At 59.8% G+C, this 16,559-nt stretch overlaps 8 protein-coding genes across 8 annotated transcripts; 4 read left to right on the top strand and 4 right to left on the bottom strand.

Moving 5' to 3' along the window:
* Positions 1 to 547: 547 nt before the first annotated feature.
* On the top strand, positions 548 to 1,885 carry CABS01_11360 (uncharacterized protein; the record flags this gene model as incomplete). Its single annotated transcript, XM_060544715.1, has 1 exon — positions 548 to 1,885. The coding sequence occupies one exon, from the start codon at positions 548 to 550 to the stop codon at positions 1,883 to 1,885; it is 1,338 nt and encodes a 445-aa protein (XP_060397537.1).
* A 618-nt stretch (positions 1,886 to 2,503) lies between these two features.
* CABS01_11359 (2-nitropropane dioxygenase) lies at positions 2,504 to 3,556 on the top strand (the record flags this gene model as incomplete). Its single annotated transcript, XM_060544714.1, has 1 exon — positions 2,504 to 3,556. The coding sequence occupies one exon, from the start codon at positions 2,504 to 2,506 to the stop codon at positions 3,554 to 3,556; it is 1,053 nt and encodes a 350-aa protein (XP_060397536.1).
* A 129-nt stretch (positions 3,557 to 3,685) lies between these two features.
* Positions 3,686 to 4,441, bottom strand: CABS01_11358 (uncharacterized protein; the record flags this gene model as incomplete). Its single annotated transcript, XM_060544713.1, has 1 exon — positions 3,686 to 4,441. One exon carries the CDS (start codon positions 4,439 to 4,441, stop codon positions 3,686 to 3,688), a length of 756 nt encoding a protein of 251 aa, XP_060397535.1.
* Positions 4,442 to 6,771: 2,330 nt separating this feature from the next.
* Positions 6,772 to 10,318, top strand: CABS01_11357 (DNA polymerase alpha/epsilon subunit B; the record flags this gene model as incomplete). Its single annotated transcript, XM_060544712.1, has 6 exons — positions 6,772 to 6,990; positions 7,039 to 7,514; positions 7,592 to 7,966; positions 8,084 to 8,734; positions 8,787 to 10,101; positions 10,148 to 10,318. The coding sequence occupies 6 exons, from the start codon at positions 6,772 to 6,774 to the stop codon at positions 10,316 to 10,318; spliced, it is 3,207 nt and encodes a 1,068-aa protein (XP_060397534.1).
* Positions 10,319 to 10,479: 161 nt separating this feature from the next.
* CABS01_11356 (micro-fibrillar-associated protein 1) lies at positions 10,480 to 11,907 on the bottom strand (the record flags this gene model as incomplete). The annotated part of the gene is made up of 1 exon (XM_060544711.1): positions 10,480 to 11,907. One exon carries the CDS (start codon positions 11,905 to 11,907, stop codon positions 10,480 to 10,482), a length of 1,428 nt encoding a protein of 475 aa, XP_060397533.1.
* A 365-nt stretch (positions 11,908 to 12,272) lies between these two features.
* Positions 12,273 to 12,886, bottom strand: CABS01_11355 (uncharacterized protein; the record flags this gene model as incomplete). Its single annotated transcript, XM_060544710.1, has 2 exons — positions 12,273 to 12,811; positions 12,862 to 12,886. 2 exons carry the CDS (start codon positions 12,884 to 12,886, stop codon positions 12,273 to 12,275), a joined length of 564 nt encoding a protein of 187 aa, XP_060397532.1.
* Positions 12,887 to 13,301: 415 nt separating this feature from the next.
* Positions 13,302 to 15,392, top strand: CABS01_11354 (ubiquitin carboxyl-terminal hydrolase; the record flags this gene model as incomplete). The annotated part of the gene is made up of 1 exon (XM_060544709.1): positions 13,302 to 15,392. The coding sequence occupies one exon, from the start codon at positions 13,302 to 13,304 to the stop codon at positions 15,390 to 15,392; it is 2,091 nt and encodes a 696-aa protein (XP_060397531.1).
* A 237-nt stretch (positions 15,393 to 15,629) lies between these two features.
* Positions 15,630 to 16,556, bottom strand: CABS01_11353 (uncharacterized protein; the record flags this gene model as incomplete). The annotated part of the gene is made up of 2 exons (XM_060544708.1): positions 15,630 to 16,397; positions 16,464 to 16,556. 2 exons carry the CDS (start codon positions 16,554 to 16,556, stop codon positions 15,630 to 15,632), a joined length of 861 nt encoding a protein of 286 aa, XP_060397530.1.
* Positions 16,557 to 16,559: the final 3 nt, after the last annotated feature.

The raw sequence follows: 16,559 nt of genomic DNA, 5'->3' as shown, positions 1-16,559 counted from the left end.
AAAGGTGCCTTGGGGGTGCCTTATCCGTCCGGAAAGTCTGCGATAAGGGGCCACCAGCCACAGATAGTGCCAACGCACCTGCCATGGCCCATGGACCTTGACAATCCGAAAGTCCACTGCAATGGGCTTGCATCAGCACCCGCACCCGCAGCTGCAGCGAACCCCAAGGGCCCCCGAGGGAGTGCCACCCTGACTGCCTACGCCTACGCCTGCGCCTGCGCCCGCGCCCGCGCCCGCCTGCTGCAACCAGCGGAATGTTGAGCCCAACTTTTGACAGCTGAGGTGAGGCTGCCTTTTGTTTCCGGCGCACTTGAAACCAACCGTTACTCGCCCAATCCACGTCCCATGGCTCCCTTCGCCTCTGGACTTTTCTTCAACTGAATATCCATCACCAGCAATTCGATAACGAGGGCCTCGACATTTGCCCTTTGCTTGCACCCCGGGTCGAGGCCGCGCCGATCGTTTAAAAATCCGCTTCCTTCCCTTTGGTTCCCTTCTTGATGCCCGCGACGTCATCCCTCGACACCCTGCAGCAGCCATCACCACCATGGCCTTCTTGGAGGACCCGCGGCTGCGCCAGCGATGGAACCAAATCTCCCACAACGCCGGCGAGGTGACGGAGAACGCCGCCGCCGGCATCTGGAGCTTCCAGCACCACTACATCAACCCGTGTCTCGCCTCCCTCGCCGCCTCCCTGGAGCAATGCGCCAACCCGTGTCTCGGCGACCGCGAGGAGCGGGCGAGGAGGCGACGGGAACGAGATCGCGCGGGCGGGAGGGCCGAATACAGCTTCGACTTTTACGACGACTGGTACGCCGAGGACCAGGACGGAGGGTTCCTGGGCGGCTGGGGCAACGACGACTGGGACCGCCTGCTCGCGGGCACGGGGTCGCAGCAGAAGAACAACACGGGGGGCGGCGAGGTGCAGCAGGATCAACCGAAACGAAAACGCGGCATGAGCTACGGCACGCGGGGCAGAGGGAGCAAGGCGCTCGAGTCCGATCCGACGGTGATCCCCAGCACGCAGCCCATTGGGTTCCTGGGCAAGCTACCGTGGAAGCTGGGCAAGACGCTCCGCTACAAGCCGAGCGCGGCGGATTTGCAGGATCACCCGCGGCAGCACGGCGAGATGGGCATGGGCGAGACGGAGCCGCTGCTTGCGCACGATTCTGATGACGACGATGATAACGACGGCCACGACGTCTTCCAGAGCCGGACCGCCAAGACTAGAAATCGCAGCGGGACGACGGGGTCCGGGGTGTCGTCGGATTCGTACCGGTCACGGGGCGACTTGTTCCCCAGCGACGGCGAGGGTGAGGAGGACGCCGTGCCGTTTGACGACGAGTTCATGGTCCTGGACAAGGTCCGGGACGACCGCAGCAGCAGTAGGACAAAGGCGAGCAAGGGCAAGCGGCGGGCCGACGGACGGCCCATATCGCGGACGGTGTCGAGGGCGACGATCGATTCCAGCCATTCCATGCTCAGTCCCAGCGTGCGGCGGAGCTCGACGAGCGGACCCACGACGCCGGATACGCCCGTCGCGCCGTCCATGGAGGCCTCGATGGAGGAGCTGCAGAGGGAAGAGGAGCGCATCAGGAGAGAGGAGGACGACGAGGTCGAACGCAAGCGGCAGGCGGCGCTGCAGCTTGCGTCGCAACGGGGGCTGCACGAAGCTGGGGAGGAGCCGACGTCCGAGGAGCGGGCAGCGTCCGAAGTGGATTACGCCAAAAGTGACGAGGTGGACTACGTGTCAGACTCTCCGAGTCAAGGATCGCCGCCGAGGTCTACGCACGGCGACGACGCGCCCGTCATCCGGTCCACCACGCAAGAGCAGTACATACGGACCGAGGAGTTCGTCCCGGCGCGTCTACCGAGCTTTCGATAGACCAGAGTGCCCAGGAGACGTGTACCACGTGGGTCTTATTGTATACTAGTTGGGCGACGCCAACGATAATCATGTCATAACGATACCAATGCAAGGAGATGAGGGCAGCATTTCAATAGAAGCGGTGCATGGCGCGGCGCACTCAATTTGACCGTTTTCCCCCTTCGTGCCGTGATGTCGTGACTGCTGGGCCTGTTGTCCATGACGGAAGGACGGTCGGACGGAGGACGGAGCAGAGAATGGCCGACTCATATGCCGCTGTGGTTGCCCGTTTCAGGCCGCTCGGGGGCCGGAGGTAGGGGTCGGGGTCACGGGCGGGCGAGCTGCTGTCCCAACAAGGCAATTGCCTCGGTGTGAATTCCCCGCAAATAGCTCCCCCCAACCCCACACTCTTCACCCCGGATTTACCTAGGTGCTTCGGCACGACTGCTCGACTACTAGCTCCAGGCGTGTCATTGAGCTCCCTTTTATTCCCAACCTCTTGGCTGTTTGTTGCGCTTTCTTCATTTGTACATCACTTTACGCTTCTTCTATGCGCCATTTGCCAATTTGAGAACCAGAGAGCGAATACCCGCACAACTCCTCGCCAAGACCAGTGTAAGACAGACCACAGTCAAGATGGCACCCTCCGGCCCCATCACAACACCCATAACCCAGCTCCTGGGCATCCAGCACCCGATCCTCCTCGCCGGCATGGCCCGCACCTCGGGCGGCCCCCTGGCAGCAGCCGTCTCCAACGCCGGCGGCCTAGGCGTCATCGGCGGCTTCCAGTACACCCCCGACCAACTCCGCGAGATCATCGCCGAGATGAAGGCCAACTTCAAGTCCCCCGACTTGCCGTTCGGCGTGGACCTCGCGCTGCCGCAGGTCGGCGGGAACGCGCGCAAGACGAACCACGACTACACGGGCGGCAAGCTCGACGAGCTCATCGACATTACGATCGCCTCTGGCGCGCGGTTGTTTGTGAGCGCGGTGGGGGTCCCCCCCAAAGAAGTGATTGAGAGGTTGCACGCGGCGGGGATTTATGTCATGAATATGGTCGGGCATCCGAAGCACGCTGTGAAGGCGCTGGATTTGGGGGTGGATATTATCTGCGCGCAGGGAGGCGAGGGGGGCGGACACACGGGCGACGTGGCGAACTCGGTGCTCATCCCCGCGGTGGTGGACGTCGCGAGGCGGTATAAGCCGCCCATGCTCGGGGGGTCCACGGCGTTGGTGATCGCCGCGGGCGGGATGTACAACGGCCGCAGCCTGGCGAGTTCGCTGATGCAGGGGGCCGTCGGCGTGTGGGTCGGCACGCGGTTCGTGGCGAGCGTGGAGGCGGGGTGTAGCCGGGAGCACAAGGAGGAGGTGGTGTCGTGCGGGTTCGAGGGGACGGAGAGGACGCTGGTGATTAGCGGGCGGCCGTTGAGGATGAAGACGAATGAGTATATCCGCGGGTGGCACGCGCGGCCGGAGGAGATTAAGCGGTTGACGGAGGGCGGGACGGTGCCGATTGAGCATGATTTCGAGCAGGGGCGGGAGGACATTGAGATTCCGCATCTGATGGGGCAGGTTGCGGGCGCGATTGATAGGATTCAGCCGGCGGGGGAGATTGTGGAGGAGATGGTGAAGGAGGCGGCTGAGCAGTTGAGGCTCGGGGAGGTTTATCTTGGACGGAGTAAGCTCTGAGGGTTTGTAGGATGGTGTACGAGTTTAGAATTAAGAAGATTGACTACATGGAAATGGGTATTGTGATGTCGTGTCGATGGATCATTACGCTTCGTCCTCCGTCTCCGTTATTGTCTCTGCCTCTGGAGCTCAGATGAACCCCCCCACGCGGATCCGCGTCTTCCCCCACCCCTCGGCCAACCCTCTCACTTCTTCTCCTATTCTATCCGCCTCCTCCTTCGAGTACCCGAGCCGCAGCTGAACCTCCTCGGGCGTACACAGCTCCCGGATCTCAGGAAGCGGCGCAGGAATCCTGCTGCCTGTCTTCGTCCCGCTCAGCACCAGCGTCAAGGTCTCCAACCCAGCCCGGTACCGACACTTCAACCACGAACCCGGGTTCCGAAACGGCTCCTCGCACACGACAATGACGTGCCTCGCCCCGCGAACAGGGAATCCGCCGCCACCCTTGCCCTCCACGACGGCGATGCTGTCCCGCAAGAAATCGATGTAGATACGCCTGTCGCCCCAGGTGTTTAGCCGGACGAGTGTATACCGCCGCAAGGCCTCGTACCGCGCCTCACGGTTCACTGCAAGTAAAGTCGGGTTCGGCGCATGTGTTGCGAGGAGCGTCCGCGGGTGGTCGCAGGCGTGCTGCCAGATTTTGAGGCGGAGCTCGGCTGGCAACCGGGAGAAGGGGTGGAAGGTGTGTTCGGGCCCGTGGACCTGAAGGCGCAGGCCCTCGAGGTGGTTGGAGAGGCTCGCTGTTGTGCGGTGGGCTTCCGTGGTGAGGACGGAAGTTATTGTCTGGGTAAAGTGGGCGAGGAAGACGAAGGGGAGGAACGGGAGAGGCATTTCGCAGGTGGGACGGCTTGTTGCCTCCCGTTTGAGCTTTTGGGTGAGGGACATTGTGAATTGAGGTGCGGGTTTGCCGTGAGGTTGCTATTTGTATGTTCGAATAGGGGCTCCGATGTTTCCGACCTCCTATTTTCGTACGTGGTCCTCGCGGCGGGTCGTCAGCGCGAAAAGGGGCGGACCTTCTCCTTAAGACTATTCAGTCCGGCAGGTCAAACTTCAATGGCTAGCGGGAATGTCGACCAGCGGGTAGAGAGATCGCCGACTTTGTCTAGAAAGCGACCCGGTGGCTTTGTTGATGAACCCGGGGCTGCGGTGCTGCCGGCGCAGAATCAAGCCACCAAAAGAATAGCCAAACGGCAATACGCTGCTTTGGTGGGTTCCGGTCTAGATTTGCGCACCCGATTGTCGTCTTTCCGCGGAAACTGTGGGAGCAAGTGGCTGGTGGGCTCGTTCTTTGAATCAAGTATGTCCAGACGAAGTTAGTGCCGGAGGCTGGTGAGCGGCCTTCCTTTGTTCTGGTGGAGAGGGCCACTGAATGGGCGGCAGAGATTTTGTAATCTTTGGGCGAGGGATGAGGCGCGCGCTGGCGAGCGATACCGAGGTGATGAGTCCTATTTGTATTCTAAGTTGACTTGATGGTGTTGCAGTGTCTCGGATAGGATAGATGGATCGATGTGATCTGGGCACTTGCATGGCGAGGCGCGGAAGGCGTGGTTACACGTCAACTCACGCCATCACTGTGGCGTTCTCGATGTCTGCTTCGATGTAAAGGAGTCTCGTACTTTGCCTGCGTCCGGCATGAGAGGTCCGTCCCAGAACAGCCGCCATCCTGAAGAACTCCTTCGTGGCAACCCTGTATTCGATGACCGCCATGGGCTTCTGGGTGAGGTGGAGGGGTTCGCTTGCCTGGATGGCAAAGGTCACGCCAAAGAAACGTCAGACTGTCTCAGACACTCCTGTCTCGCCGTTGCAGCTGACTGTATTTCGGTGGTTGGCAGACTGGGAACGTCGACCCCAGGGAGCGGTTCAAACGGCCTGTATCTGAGTCACCCGAGACAGGGCCGGCATCATCGGCATTCCAGTTCGACGACACATGGCGATTCCAAAGCTTGGCTGTTCAAGACATATGTGCCGGGGTCGTAACTTCGATTGCAATGCTACGAAGCATGTGAAGGCGTGGATGTCCAAGACGAGTTTGGGCCTCGGGATTTGGTCCTGGTGCGGCAAGGGGCAGATGTGCTCGGAGGCGATTAAATGCTCTTGCAGAGTCTCAGATGCCTTGGTGTGGACAGGTGTGCTCCCCCTCTCCCGCCAGATCGTAGGATGCTCTGATGATCCGCCGTCCGAGGTTGTTTGGACACACCACACATCTTCAACTTGTCCAATAGTCGGAATTCCCGTAGTCTAATTAGAAATTGCTTTCCGACTGATGACGACCAAAGCCAAAGCCTGCGGTTCAAGTTTCCCGACTCTGGGGATGCCCACAAAGATTAGCGAGAACCAGACGCAGAATGGGGGCAGCAATTTCACGCACCTAGGCTTCCAAGAAGCTGTGCCATCTTTCATCGTTCCAGCGAGCAGCTTTTCCATCCATAGTTGGTTTCCTCGTAGCTCTGGACTCTGGACACGAGATGTACGAGGGGTCCAACTGCACAAGGTTCGGCTGAGGATCCTATATAAATCTCATGAGAACTGCATTGACTGCTCGAATCCCTTTCCCCATAGTCTCTGTTGTTGTGTTTGGAGACGTCTTGTTCTCTGTTAACGAGGGGTCGGTCTGCTACCATTTCTTGAAGATCTATGTTGTGTTTGTTGATCCAAGAACCGAAGTCTCCGTAGTATCGTCGCTCGGCTCTGCTTGGCCATGTTCAAGGTTCATTCGTAAGGTGAATAGTTCAAGGACGCCTGATGGTCCAAAGTCGGTGTGTCTTGTGATGGCGGAGATGCTCCCACTTCTTGGCCGAGAGATGGGCCCTAGACAGCCATACACATTGACGACGATGGCTAGCCAACACACGCGCTGTCTCTCGCCAAACGACGTCGCCGACGCGACTTGTAGAGTGGACCTTTGCGTTTGGTCCTGGCAACTGAAGTAGACGCATTTATAGGAGACGGAACAGATTCGCACCCGTCATTGAATAGGGGCCAAGAGTGACTCGTTCCTTCCCTCTGCCTACGTCTCTCCTTCCTTTTCAGCACGCAGCCAAACCCTCTCGCTTATAAAATCACCAGCGGCATCGGAATCTCTTCCATCTTTCCTCTCCGCCACAGAGACTATTCAGCGAACCATCTTCATTACAAGACCTGCCACCTTCGTCTCAGTAAGATCTAATCGTTCAAATTCACCCTCGTTCCAAATCACACTGCTTCGAATAATCACCATGTCTGTCACCAGCGGCACGTCCAGCAGGCCTCTGATCCGCAAGCCGGCCCCCCATGAGGCCGTCTTCTGTAGTGTCTGCAACCGGAGATTCCCCAGCTTCGAGGAGCTGATGGGACACAAGCGCATGGCGATGCTGACCGAAGGAACCCACATCCACTGCGCCGTGTGCACCCGCGACTTCAACAGCCAGGACGCCTTGAACAAGCATCTTCTGGAGGTGAGTGCAACCGGATCTCCAGCACTGAACATGGACTAACGAGAACAGGCACACCCTCAGGAGCAGAGCCTCACCTGCCCCGGCTGTCAGAAGAAGTTTGTCCGGTTGGCTGGGTGGATGAGACACCTCGAGCATGACGACTGCCCGGGAATTCGTCGCGCAGACGTCGACCAGAACCGCGCAAAGAAGCTCACCTTTTCCCACGAGCTCGAGAAGCGCAGCGGCTCCCAGTTCGGAGACTACTTCCCCGTGTCCCACCCCAGCGTCCAGTCCGCCTTCGAGGCGCAGTCCAACCTCGATGCCGTATCCACTGTGGACGCGCAGTCCGATTTCGACGACAAGGCCTACATGGCCCATCCGTCCTTCTTCAAGCCCCAGGACTTTCCCAATCTGAAGGATGTCACTGAGAGCCTGGAGAGCATTCAGCAGTCAGACGATGGCAAGAAGACAGTCGTGGACGACGTGAACAATCCGTCTCACCGGCTCTTCGATCCTAGAAAGTACTACAACACCCTCACGCGCAAGTATAAGTGTCCGCAGCCGTCCTGCAAGTTCGTGGCCCCTTCCCTAACCGCATGGCAAGATACTGACACCAGAACAGGAAGACATTCCCCAACAGCGGCGCTCTTATCACCCACATGAAGTCGGCGGCCTCGCACTACAATGCCAAGCTGCAGTGCCCCGGCTGCCTGCGCTACTTCAGGGATGCGTCGTCCTTGACCGCCCACTCCGAGTCGGAATCGACCCGATGCAGCATCCGCAAGTCCGAAAACTACCGCTCCTACCTTGACCAGCTCACTGGAGGCATGGCGGACCTCGGCGCCAAGCACGAGGACGGTACTGTTAAGTATGAGGTCAGCACGGAGGCCGTCGTCAAGTTCGCTCCATCTCGGATGGCCAGATCGGCCACGGAGGATTACATGGCACAGCAGGAGGCCGATCGTCAGGAGGACTGGGCTCGCAACAATATTGTCTGGTAGGGGTTTGTTGGGGAGATGCCATCAGCGAGTGGTAGCGAAGCACGTTTAGGTATCCAAGTACGGATAGAAGAACCAAACTCAAGAGTCTAGCGGGCAAGAAGCTCGTCCACGAGGTGTCGTCGCGAAACCGTGCCAATTTTCTCCACACTGTATGCCCCGCCAACACTTTACGCGCCATCCCACCAAGACGCGCTCGTCGCGTCCCACCTAAATGTTCCGTCGTCAAACTTCCCGGTGCTCAACTTCACGGCACGTACAACAGCACCAGAAACAATGGCGGAAGCGGAATTGAAGGAGTTCTTCACCTCGGGAGACAAGGCTCTTGAGCCTGAAGTTCTCACCGAACTGCAGTCCCTATTGCGCCTGCACGACCTGTCCGCCGAGGACCTCTTTTACAAATGGGAGTCCTTCTGCATCAAGATGGACATGGACGCCATGAACCCCGACATTGTGCACGTGCGAAACTTCAAAAAGGATATCCAGGACGCACTAGAGAAGAGCAACCGACAGCAGACGCACATCAAGACGGAGAAGCGCAGTCACGGCACCCCGCGAGCCGGAAGAGGCGGCGGCGACGTCTTTGGCATGCTGGATGGACTGGTGCCCAGTACGCCGGCTTCAGGGAGGCTGAACAAGCCGAGCAGTCTGCGGAAGAAGACGCACGAGACGCCGACAATGTCGCGGGTCAAGGCCGAGATCCCCTCGAGCTCGCCAGACTACAAGGGCGCCTCCAAGATGGAGGAGCAGCTCAACGCAATGTCACTGTAGGAACGCAGGCCCTACCCTTCACACAGACACTGACGATAGCAGACCCAGCTCGTTCAACGACCGACAGAACGCCGGCGAGACGGTGGAAGTGCTCAACGACCACCTCGACGCTCCCGAGCCGCCGATTTGCCCGTACCCCGAACCCCGCATCAAGTTGACGGCGGCGTCAGACCAGAAGAAGCTGGCGTACAAGCCCCTGGCGATGAAGTTGTCAGAGGCGTCGGAGATCCTCGACGACAGGATAGACGAGTTTATGCACATCATCCAGGACTACCACAAGTTGGACTTTTCAGAATTCGGCAACGCGGCGAGTCAGAGCACGACAGAGGTGATTGCCGTGGGACGCATCGCCTCGGATGCGCCAGAGGGAAAGCTGAACGCGGCGTCACTGGTGCTAGAGATGTCGAGGCGGGTGGGCGGTGGTCTGCGAGCGCCCCTTAACATGCGCAACAAGGGGTACAGCTTCTTCCCCGGCCAGATTGTGGCCCTCAGGGGCATCAACACCTCGGGCAACGAGTTTGTCGTCGAGGATGTGCTTGAAGTGCCTCTTCTGCCCAACGCGGCTTCGACGCCGGCCGCACTGGCTGCGCACCGCGAGAAACTACGAGGCGACCCCGACGCCATGGACACCGACGCAGACCCGGCGCCCCTCAACATTCTCTACGCCTCCGGTCCGTACACGGCAGATGACAACCTCGACTTTGAGCCGCTGCACGCCCTCTGCGACCAAGCCGCCGACACGTACGCGGACGCACTGGTGCTGACGGGGCCGTTCATCGACAGCGAGCACCCTCTGATTGCGATGGGCGACTTTGACCTCCCCGAGGAAGCCGTCATCGAGCCGGACACAGCCACCATGTCGACCGTCTTCAAGTACATGTTCTCCCCGGCCCTGAACCGCCTCGTGTCCGCCAACCCCAGCATCACCATCCTCCTCGTCCCCTCGGTGCGCGACGTCATCGACAAGCACGTCTCGTGGCCGCAGGACTCGGTCCTGAAGAAGGAGCTCGGCCTCCCCAAGACGGCGAGGATCGTCACCAACCCGATGACGCTGTCCGTCAACGAGATGGTCATGGGCATCTCGTCGCAGGATATTCTCTGGCAGCTGCGGCACGAGGAGCTCGTTGGCGGCCGCCCCGCGGATCCGTCGCTGTTGTCGAGGCTTAGCAGGTACCTGTTGGAGCAGAGGCACTTTTTCCCGCTCTTCCCGCCGACGGACCGCCAGAAGCTGCCCAAGACGGGGACCGAGGAGGGCATCCCGCCTGGTGCCATGCTGGATCTTAGTTATTTGAAGCTGGGCGAGATGGTCAACGTTCGCCCTGATGTGCTCGTGGCGCCCAGCTTCCTGCCCCCGTTTGCCAAGGTGAGTCTGTCGACTGTATACTGTGGGATCATACTGACAATGTTAGGTCGTCGAGAGCGTCCTCGTGATCAACCCGGGCTACCTATCAAAGAGACGCGGCGCCGGCACGTACGCCCGCCTGACGCTGTTCCCTCCCAAAGCCGACGCGGGCCAGTCCGCGGCCATGGTGAGCCACGGCGTGTTTGAGCGCGCGAGGGTGGAGATTAAGAAGATTTGAAGCGCACCTGCATGACGTTTACGATGGCAAAGGGTTTCTTTCAAGGCCTCGGAGTTTGGTTGGGAGGGTATATTCAGCATGCGCTCGTAGTGAGCCTGATCCGGATACGCTTCTTAATACATTTTGCAATGACGACCAGTGTCTTTTCTCTTATGGTGGGTTTATCTAGAGTCCACGCGCCTCCGCTTGTCGCTGTCGTAGCGCTCTCTCTCGCGTGACGGGCTGCGCTTCCGCCTATCCCTGTAGTCGTCCCGCGAGTCGCGGCGCGGCGACCTCGACCTCGACCGATCTCGACGGCGGTAGTCGTCCCGGTCTCTGCGCCGGTCGTCTCTGTCGTCGCGATACCTATCACGATCACTTCTACCACCAGCTGAAGGCGCCTTGCGGTCACCCAAGGGAATGGCGTTGGCACCGTTAACCTCACGATCATTGTCCGGCCGGAATCGCTCGTCCACATCCCTATCGAAGCCGCCTCTCCTCCGGTCACCACCACCACCCCCGCCACGCCGGTCATCAAACTCGCCCCATCGTCCGGTATCCTCGCTCTTGAGATCCTTGTACTTTGTCCCGCCCTTGCGTCCCAACTTCGTCATGTCGCGCTTCTGCAGATATTCCGGCAGCGCGCTGCGATCCTTGACATCATCCGCAATACGCATGCCCATGAGATCGCGCTTATCTAGCCCGTACGCCTTCGCCTCCTCGCTGTAGAACGCGCCCTTGTGGTAGTACTTTTGTAGATACGACATCTTGCCCTTGGCGTCCTTTTCGTCCTGCTGCGCGGCAATCTTGTCCGCGTCCTCGGCGTCGCGCTCCTCTTGCGTGAGGTTCTGCCGCCTCTCGCGCTCGGCGTACTCTGCTTCTTGCTCGGCGATGCGGTCGCGCTCGCGCTTGACGCGCTTGAGCTCGCGGAGGCGCCAGGCTGCGAGTTCGGCCTCCGGGTCGAGGTCGTCTGTCGTGTCGACGTCGGAGCCCGAGGCCTCGTCGTCGTCCCAGTGCTTTTTGCCGGCGGCGCGGGCGGCGAGGTCCTTTGCGATTTGTTCTTCGACGAGGGCGTCGGCGGCGGCTTTGCGGCGGGCTTCTTCTTCTGCCTGGCGCGTCTCGTCGTCTTTGGTGGACGACTGTCCTTTGGCGGCTGCCGCTGCTGCGTTGCGCTGGTTTTTTGGGATGAATTTGGGTCGAATCATGAGGCGGCGGGGTGCTTCTTCTTCGCTGCTGCTTTCCTCCTCGCTGGAGCTTTCTTCTTCGCCTTCATCGTCATCTTCTCCCTCTTCCTCTTCTTCTTCTTCTGTGACGAAACCTTCTTCCGCAGCGAGCCGCTCCGCTTTCTCGCGCGCTATCCTCTGGTTCTCCTTGTCCTGCGCCTCGCGCCTCCGTTCGTCGAGGTTGACTTTGCTGACGTTGCTCGCGATCTTGGCGGCGCTCGATGCCTTTGGCGGCGGCTTGATCGCGCGGGCCTTGCTTGTGTCGTCGTTTGCCTTTTCTTCGTCATCGCTCGCGTCCGATTCTGATGAGTCCTCTTGGGGGACGGCCTTGCCGGGGAAGTAGCGTCCCGGCTTGACCGGGTTCGCGGTCATGCGCTTGGGTGGCATCTTGTGGTTTGTGTGGATGGCGTGGATGGTGAATTGGATGACGTCCGGCAGAAAATCGAGGCTGCAAGTTACGGCACCTCAGGTCCCCTTGGCGGATTGACGGAACTGCACAAGTGTTTCCCCGCTGGGTGGCCCTGTAAGTTTAGCGTTTTTAGTGGACCTGGCGCTGTCGCAGAGCTTTTGGCCCCTCCAAGACTTCCAAATTTGTGACCGACTGAGGCAGAAGGGCGGCATGCACTTTGCGTCGAGGCTTTCGAAAACTTTCAAGGACCTGCATGCAGAATGGTCATCATTGGGTATCTATCATGAGTCTCATAGCCCGAGGACCACCTCTCTGGGCAACCTGAACCGAAACTGACAACGGACTACAAAATCTCCTCGTCGAAATCGTCGTTTGCTGGGGGAGGTGCCGGTACAGGAGGAGCTGGCGCAGACGCAGCGGCGACATCATCATCAGCGCCGTCCATCTCCTCATCCGTCTCCCAGCCCTTGCCAGCAGCCACCTCGACGGTCCTGCTCTTCGTCTGCCTCTGCTCCACCTCGGAATCCTCCTCGTCGGGGAACTTCTTGGCCGCAATGGCCCCCTTGTTGATGTCCTCCCACTGCTTGCTCCGCGTCTGGACCCTCCGCGCCCTGTCCTTGCTCTTCTCCGTCTTGGTCGAGGTCCGCCCCATGATGGCCTCGGCGCGGTCCGCCGCCTTTTCTTTCCTCTCCTTGGCCTTGGCGCTCATCTGCGCCTTGCGGTTCTTGGTCTTCTTGGACACGCCAGAGTTGTGCTGGGCGTTGAGGACCGACGGCCGGAAGTCGGTCGCGGCGGCCGGGGCCTTGACTTCCTTGAGAGACTTGTCGGTGTCGATGTCGACGTCCGTCGCCCGCCTTGCGGCTCTCGAGTGGAGCGAGGGTTCTGCTTATGTTAGAAAGATGTCATAGTAAAAAGAGAGACTGCAGGCTCACGTCTGTTCTTCTTGGATGCGCCCATCTTTGCGATCGTATCGAGTTCTGTGGTGTAGACTGCACCGCCAGACTCGCCGCGGTGTGGGGGATATAAAATTCCTTATCGACCTGCACGCTATCTTATCACGATAAGCGGGGCGATCACAAGCCTTGGGACCGCGCTCTGACCAATCCTTGTCGCAGCGTTGCCCCTGTGGAACCCCTGGTCCCGCTCAACTTTGGCATCTTTCCTTCTAGCACTGCCGCGACGCCTCAACACCATCCGTGCAGACATTCCAGAGCCTTACTCACCCACAACCACTTAATCAGCGAGCATCGCCACGACTGGACACCTTTCGAATCGTCTTCTCGACATGGCAGCGCGTGGCCTCTCCGATATAGCATTGCAGAAGCTCGCCTGAAGCTCCAACTCCCACAAGCACCCGTATACAATCCCGACTATGAATTCTCCCGCATTCAAGCACTACGGCGGACCCGACTACTACCGACGACTTCACGCCGACGAGACCATTTGGACGAGGCTGACGGAGCCGAGCGTCGTCGTGTCCCTCTTTGCCCTCGTCCTCACAGCGCTCGTCTCTGTTTTCGGCGCTTCCCTTCCGACCACCCTACTCTCGCACGCCTCTCGGACCCTCTGGGACGTAATCGTCTGGCTTATCCCCCACGACGCCTTGACCCTTCTGGAAGCCTGGCTGCATCCGCCGCTCGTTCCGCGGCCGATGCTCCAGAACCAAGCCAGAACACATGCGGCCAAGAGTGCGCTTCTGAAAAAGATTCTCGGCATGGACAGACAGGGAGGCATCATGGGGACGGTCTCGCAAGCCGGCATTCGAGGGCTGTCGTCCGTCTCCGGGGCCATGATGAGCCTTAAGGGCTCCAGCAACTACCCGCCAGGCCTGGGGAACCTCGACAACTCGTGCTACCAGAACAGCATCCTCCAAGGGCTCGCCTCGCTCAAGCCGTTTCCAAAGTACCTGGCCGACCCTGTCCAGGACCCCGAGATCGACCGCCGCAAAGTCGAGGCCGTCGACACGCTGCGGAACCTGATTGAGGACCTCAACAGCGCTAGCAACTACGGCAAGACGTTATGGACGCCAGGCTCCCTCAAGAACATGAGCACGTGGCAGCAGCAGGATGCGCAGGAATACTTTTCAAAGCTGCTCGACGAGGTGGACAGGGAGATTGCAAAGGTGGCTAAGGCGACCATCAAGTCGTCGGGCTTCGAGTCGGACTGCGCCAGCGACGACACTGCCACGAGCCAGCACAGCGACGACAGCGGCTACCAGAGTCTGTCGACGGCCTCCAAGATTAGCGCGGCTTCCAAGTCTCTGCGGAACCCCCTTGAGGGGCTCATTGCTCAGCGGGTGGCCTGCGTCGAGTGTGGACACTCTGACGGCCTTTCCATGATCCCCTTCAACTGCCTCACGCTCAGTTTGAATGTGGGCGGCAACGACCACGATCTGTACGAGCTTCTAGACGCGTACGCCCATATTGAGTCGATCGAGGGCGTCGAGTGTGGAAAGTGCACGCTACTGAAAGCCAAGAGGCTGCTGACCCTCCTCGTCGAGAGAGCAGAAGCGTCGTACACTGACGAGCAGAAGCTCAAGGAGCCAAAGTCGCGGCTGTCGGCTGTGGAGGAGGCGCTGGAAGAGGACGATTTCGAGGACAAGACGCTCACGGAAAAGTGCAAGTTCCCTTCAAACTTCAAGGTCTCGTCAACAAAGACGAAGCAGGCCGTCATTGCGCGGCCACCGCAGAGTCTCGCCGTCCACATGAACAGGTCCGTGTTTGACGAGAACACTGGCATGATGTACAAGAACTCGTCGGGGATCCGGTTCCCTCTGACGTTGGACTTGGGTCCGTGGTGTTTGGGTAGTGCCAGCAAGACGGGTTCCGCTGACGGCTTGGAGGAAGAGGAGCAGTGGCTGTTGGATCCGCGGTCCTCAATGATTGCGGGCGACAAGCGCAAGTCATTCATTACTGGGCCGATATACGAGCTGCGGGCCGTCGTCACGCACTATGGTCGTCACGAAAACGGGCACTACGTCTGCTACCGCAAGTTCCCCCGACACTCGCCGCCGAGTGATGGCGAGGAGGTTGTCTCGCCCAAGTCGGAGACTCTGGAGGACGATGCGGAGATGGACTGGTGGCGTCTCAGCGACGACACTCTCCGCAAGGTTGACGAAGAGGAGCTGCTGGCGCAAGGTAACGTCTTTATGCTATTCTACGATTGTGTCGACCCAAACATTATCCCCTCGTCCGAGATTCCAGCTGTAGAGACTGTTCAGGATGCAGACGCCATGGACGCAGCAGACGAGGAGACGCCAAAGGTCGAGAAGCCCGCCTTTACCTGCACGGTGAAGGAGGTATCGGCAGACGAAGATGATGACGAGTTGCCGGTGGCCGGCACTATGGTGGCGGTCGCCGAGGGAGATGTCTCGCAGGCGCGGTCTGTGCCGCTGCCGGGGGATGGAGACGACGAGTTGGGAGAGAACCAGACTGAGCGAGGACCGCAGATGATTGCCGTCTGAGTGCTGGGTTCTGTATAATGAAGAGGAGGACATGGTTGCTTTGGTCGTTTTATAGCATAGCGATAGGCGTTGGGATTCCGCGGTAATACCATGCGCTCGCGGCGCGGATACTGAGCTGGGGGATGCTCTGGCTACTAGGGTCACGGGATCGGGTAATGGCATAGTTAATTCACTGCATATCTGGACGTGAGGGACGCGTCATGATGCTGAAGCATGTGTGATGAACGCATGCGTCTCTTAAGCAGAGGGAACCCTTCGCAAACCGCCCTCCTCCATCTCCTCGGGCCAAAAGTCGTTCTCCGCCAGGAGAACCTCTCTCCACATGTGCCGAGCCTGATCGATCTCGTCCCCGACGGCCTCCTCGCCGTGCAGTCGGACCGCTTCGTCGACGCCGTCGTCGACGATGGCGGCTAGCTCGTCTACGAAGGCTCTGAAGGCGGGGCTGCTCCAGTTGGGGATAAATTCTGTCCGCAGGGCGCCGCCGTCCGAGTCCGAGGCCGTGTCTTTTCCAGAGGTGCCAGAGGCAGAGGTAGCAGAGACGGACCAAGGAAGCATGTCCCTCGCGCCGGACCAGGCTTCGAGGTAGCACTTCTCCGTCGCCCAGAAGAGGACGGCGGGGGCGAGCCAGGGGAGGAGGACACTGCGAGGAGGTGCGGTGGCGATGGAGGTGAAGAGGCGTTCGAAGGCGAGGAGGCCTGCGTTTTTGTCTTCGTCCTTTACCCGCCGGCGGGCACTGCTGCCTCTCTCGGAAGTGGGCGCGGTGGGCAAGTTGACGTCGATACCGAAGCGGGCGGCGACGTCGATGAAGAATCTCTCCTCGCGGCGGACGTTGACGAGCGCGTCGATGAGCCAGTTGAGGAGTCGTTCTGTCACGGTTGCCGTCGCTCTGTCTGCCGCTTTGTCCGTCACTGCGGGAGAGCCAGCATCGTGACCAGAGACATCGTGACGGGAAGAAGACTCGACGACGTCAGGGAGGTCCAGCAGCGCGAGGAACCGGCCTGCGCCCTTGATGTACGCGTGGATGTAGAGCCTGTCGTTTGCGAGTCAGCGGCCGAGGATCGATTTGGGCACTTTGCCGCGCGCGGCGGCGGCGAGGAAGGTTGCTGTTGTGGAGGCGCGGTAGAGGGTTTCGTGGCTGGTTAGGAGGGTGGATGTGAAGTTCATCTT

The sequence above is a fragment of the Colletotrichum abscissum genome (genome assembly GCF_030869225.1).
Source record: "Colletotrichum abscissum strain IMI 504890 chromosome Unknown Scaffold_31.1, whole genome shotgun sequence".
Taxonomy (NCBI): Eukaryota; Fungi; Ascomycota; class Sordariomycetes; order Glomerellales; family Glomerellaceae; genus Colletotrichum; species Colletotrichum abscissum.
Note: the sequence above shows the minus strand (reverse complement) of the source record. Positions and strands in the feature narration are given on the sequence as shown.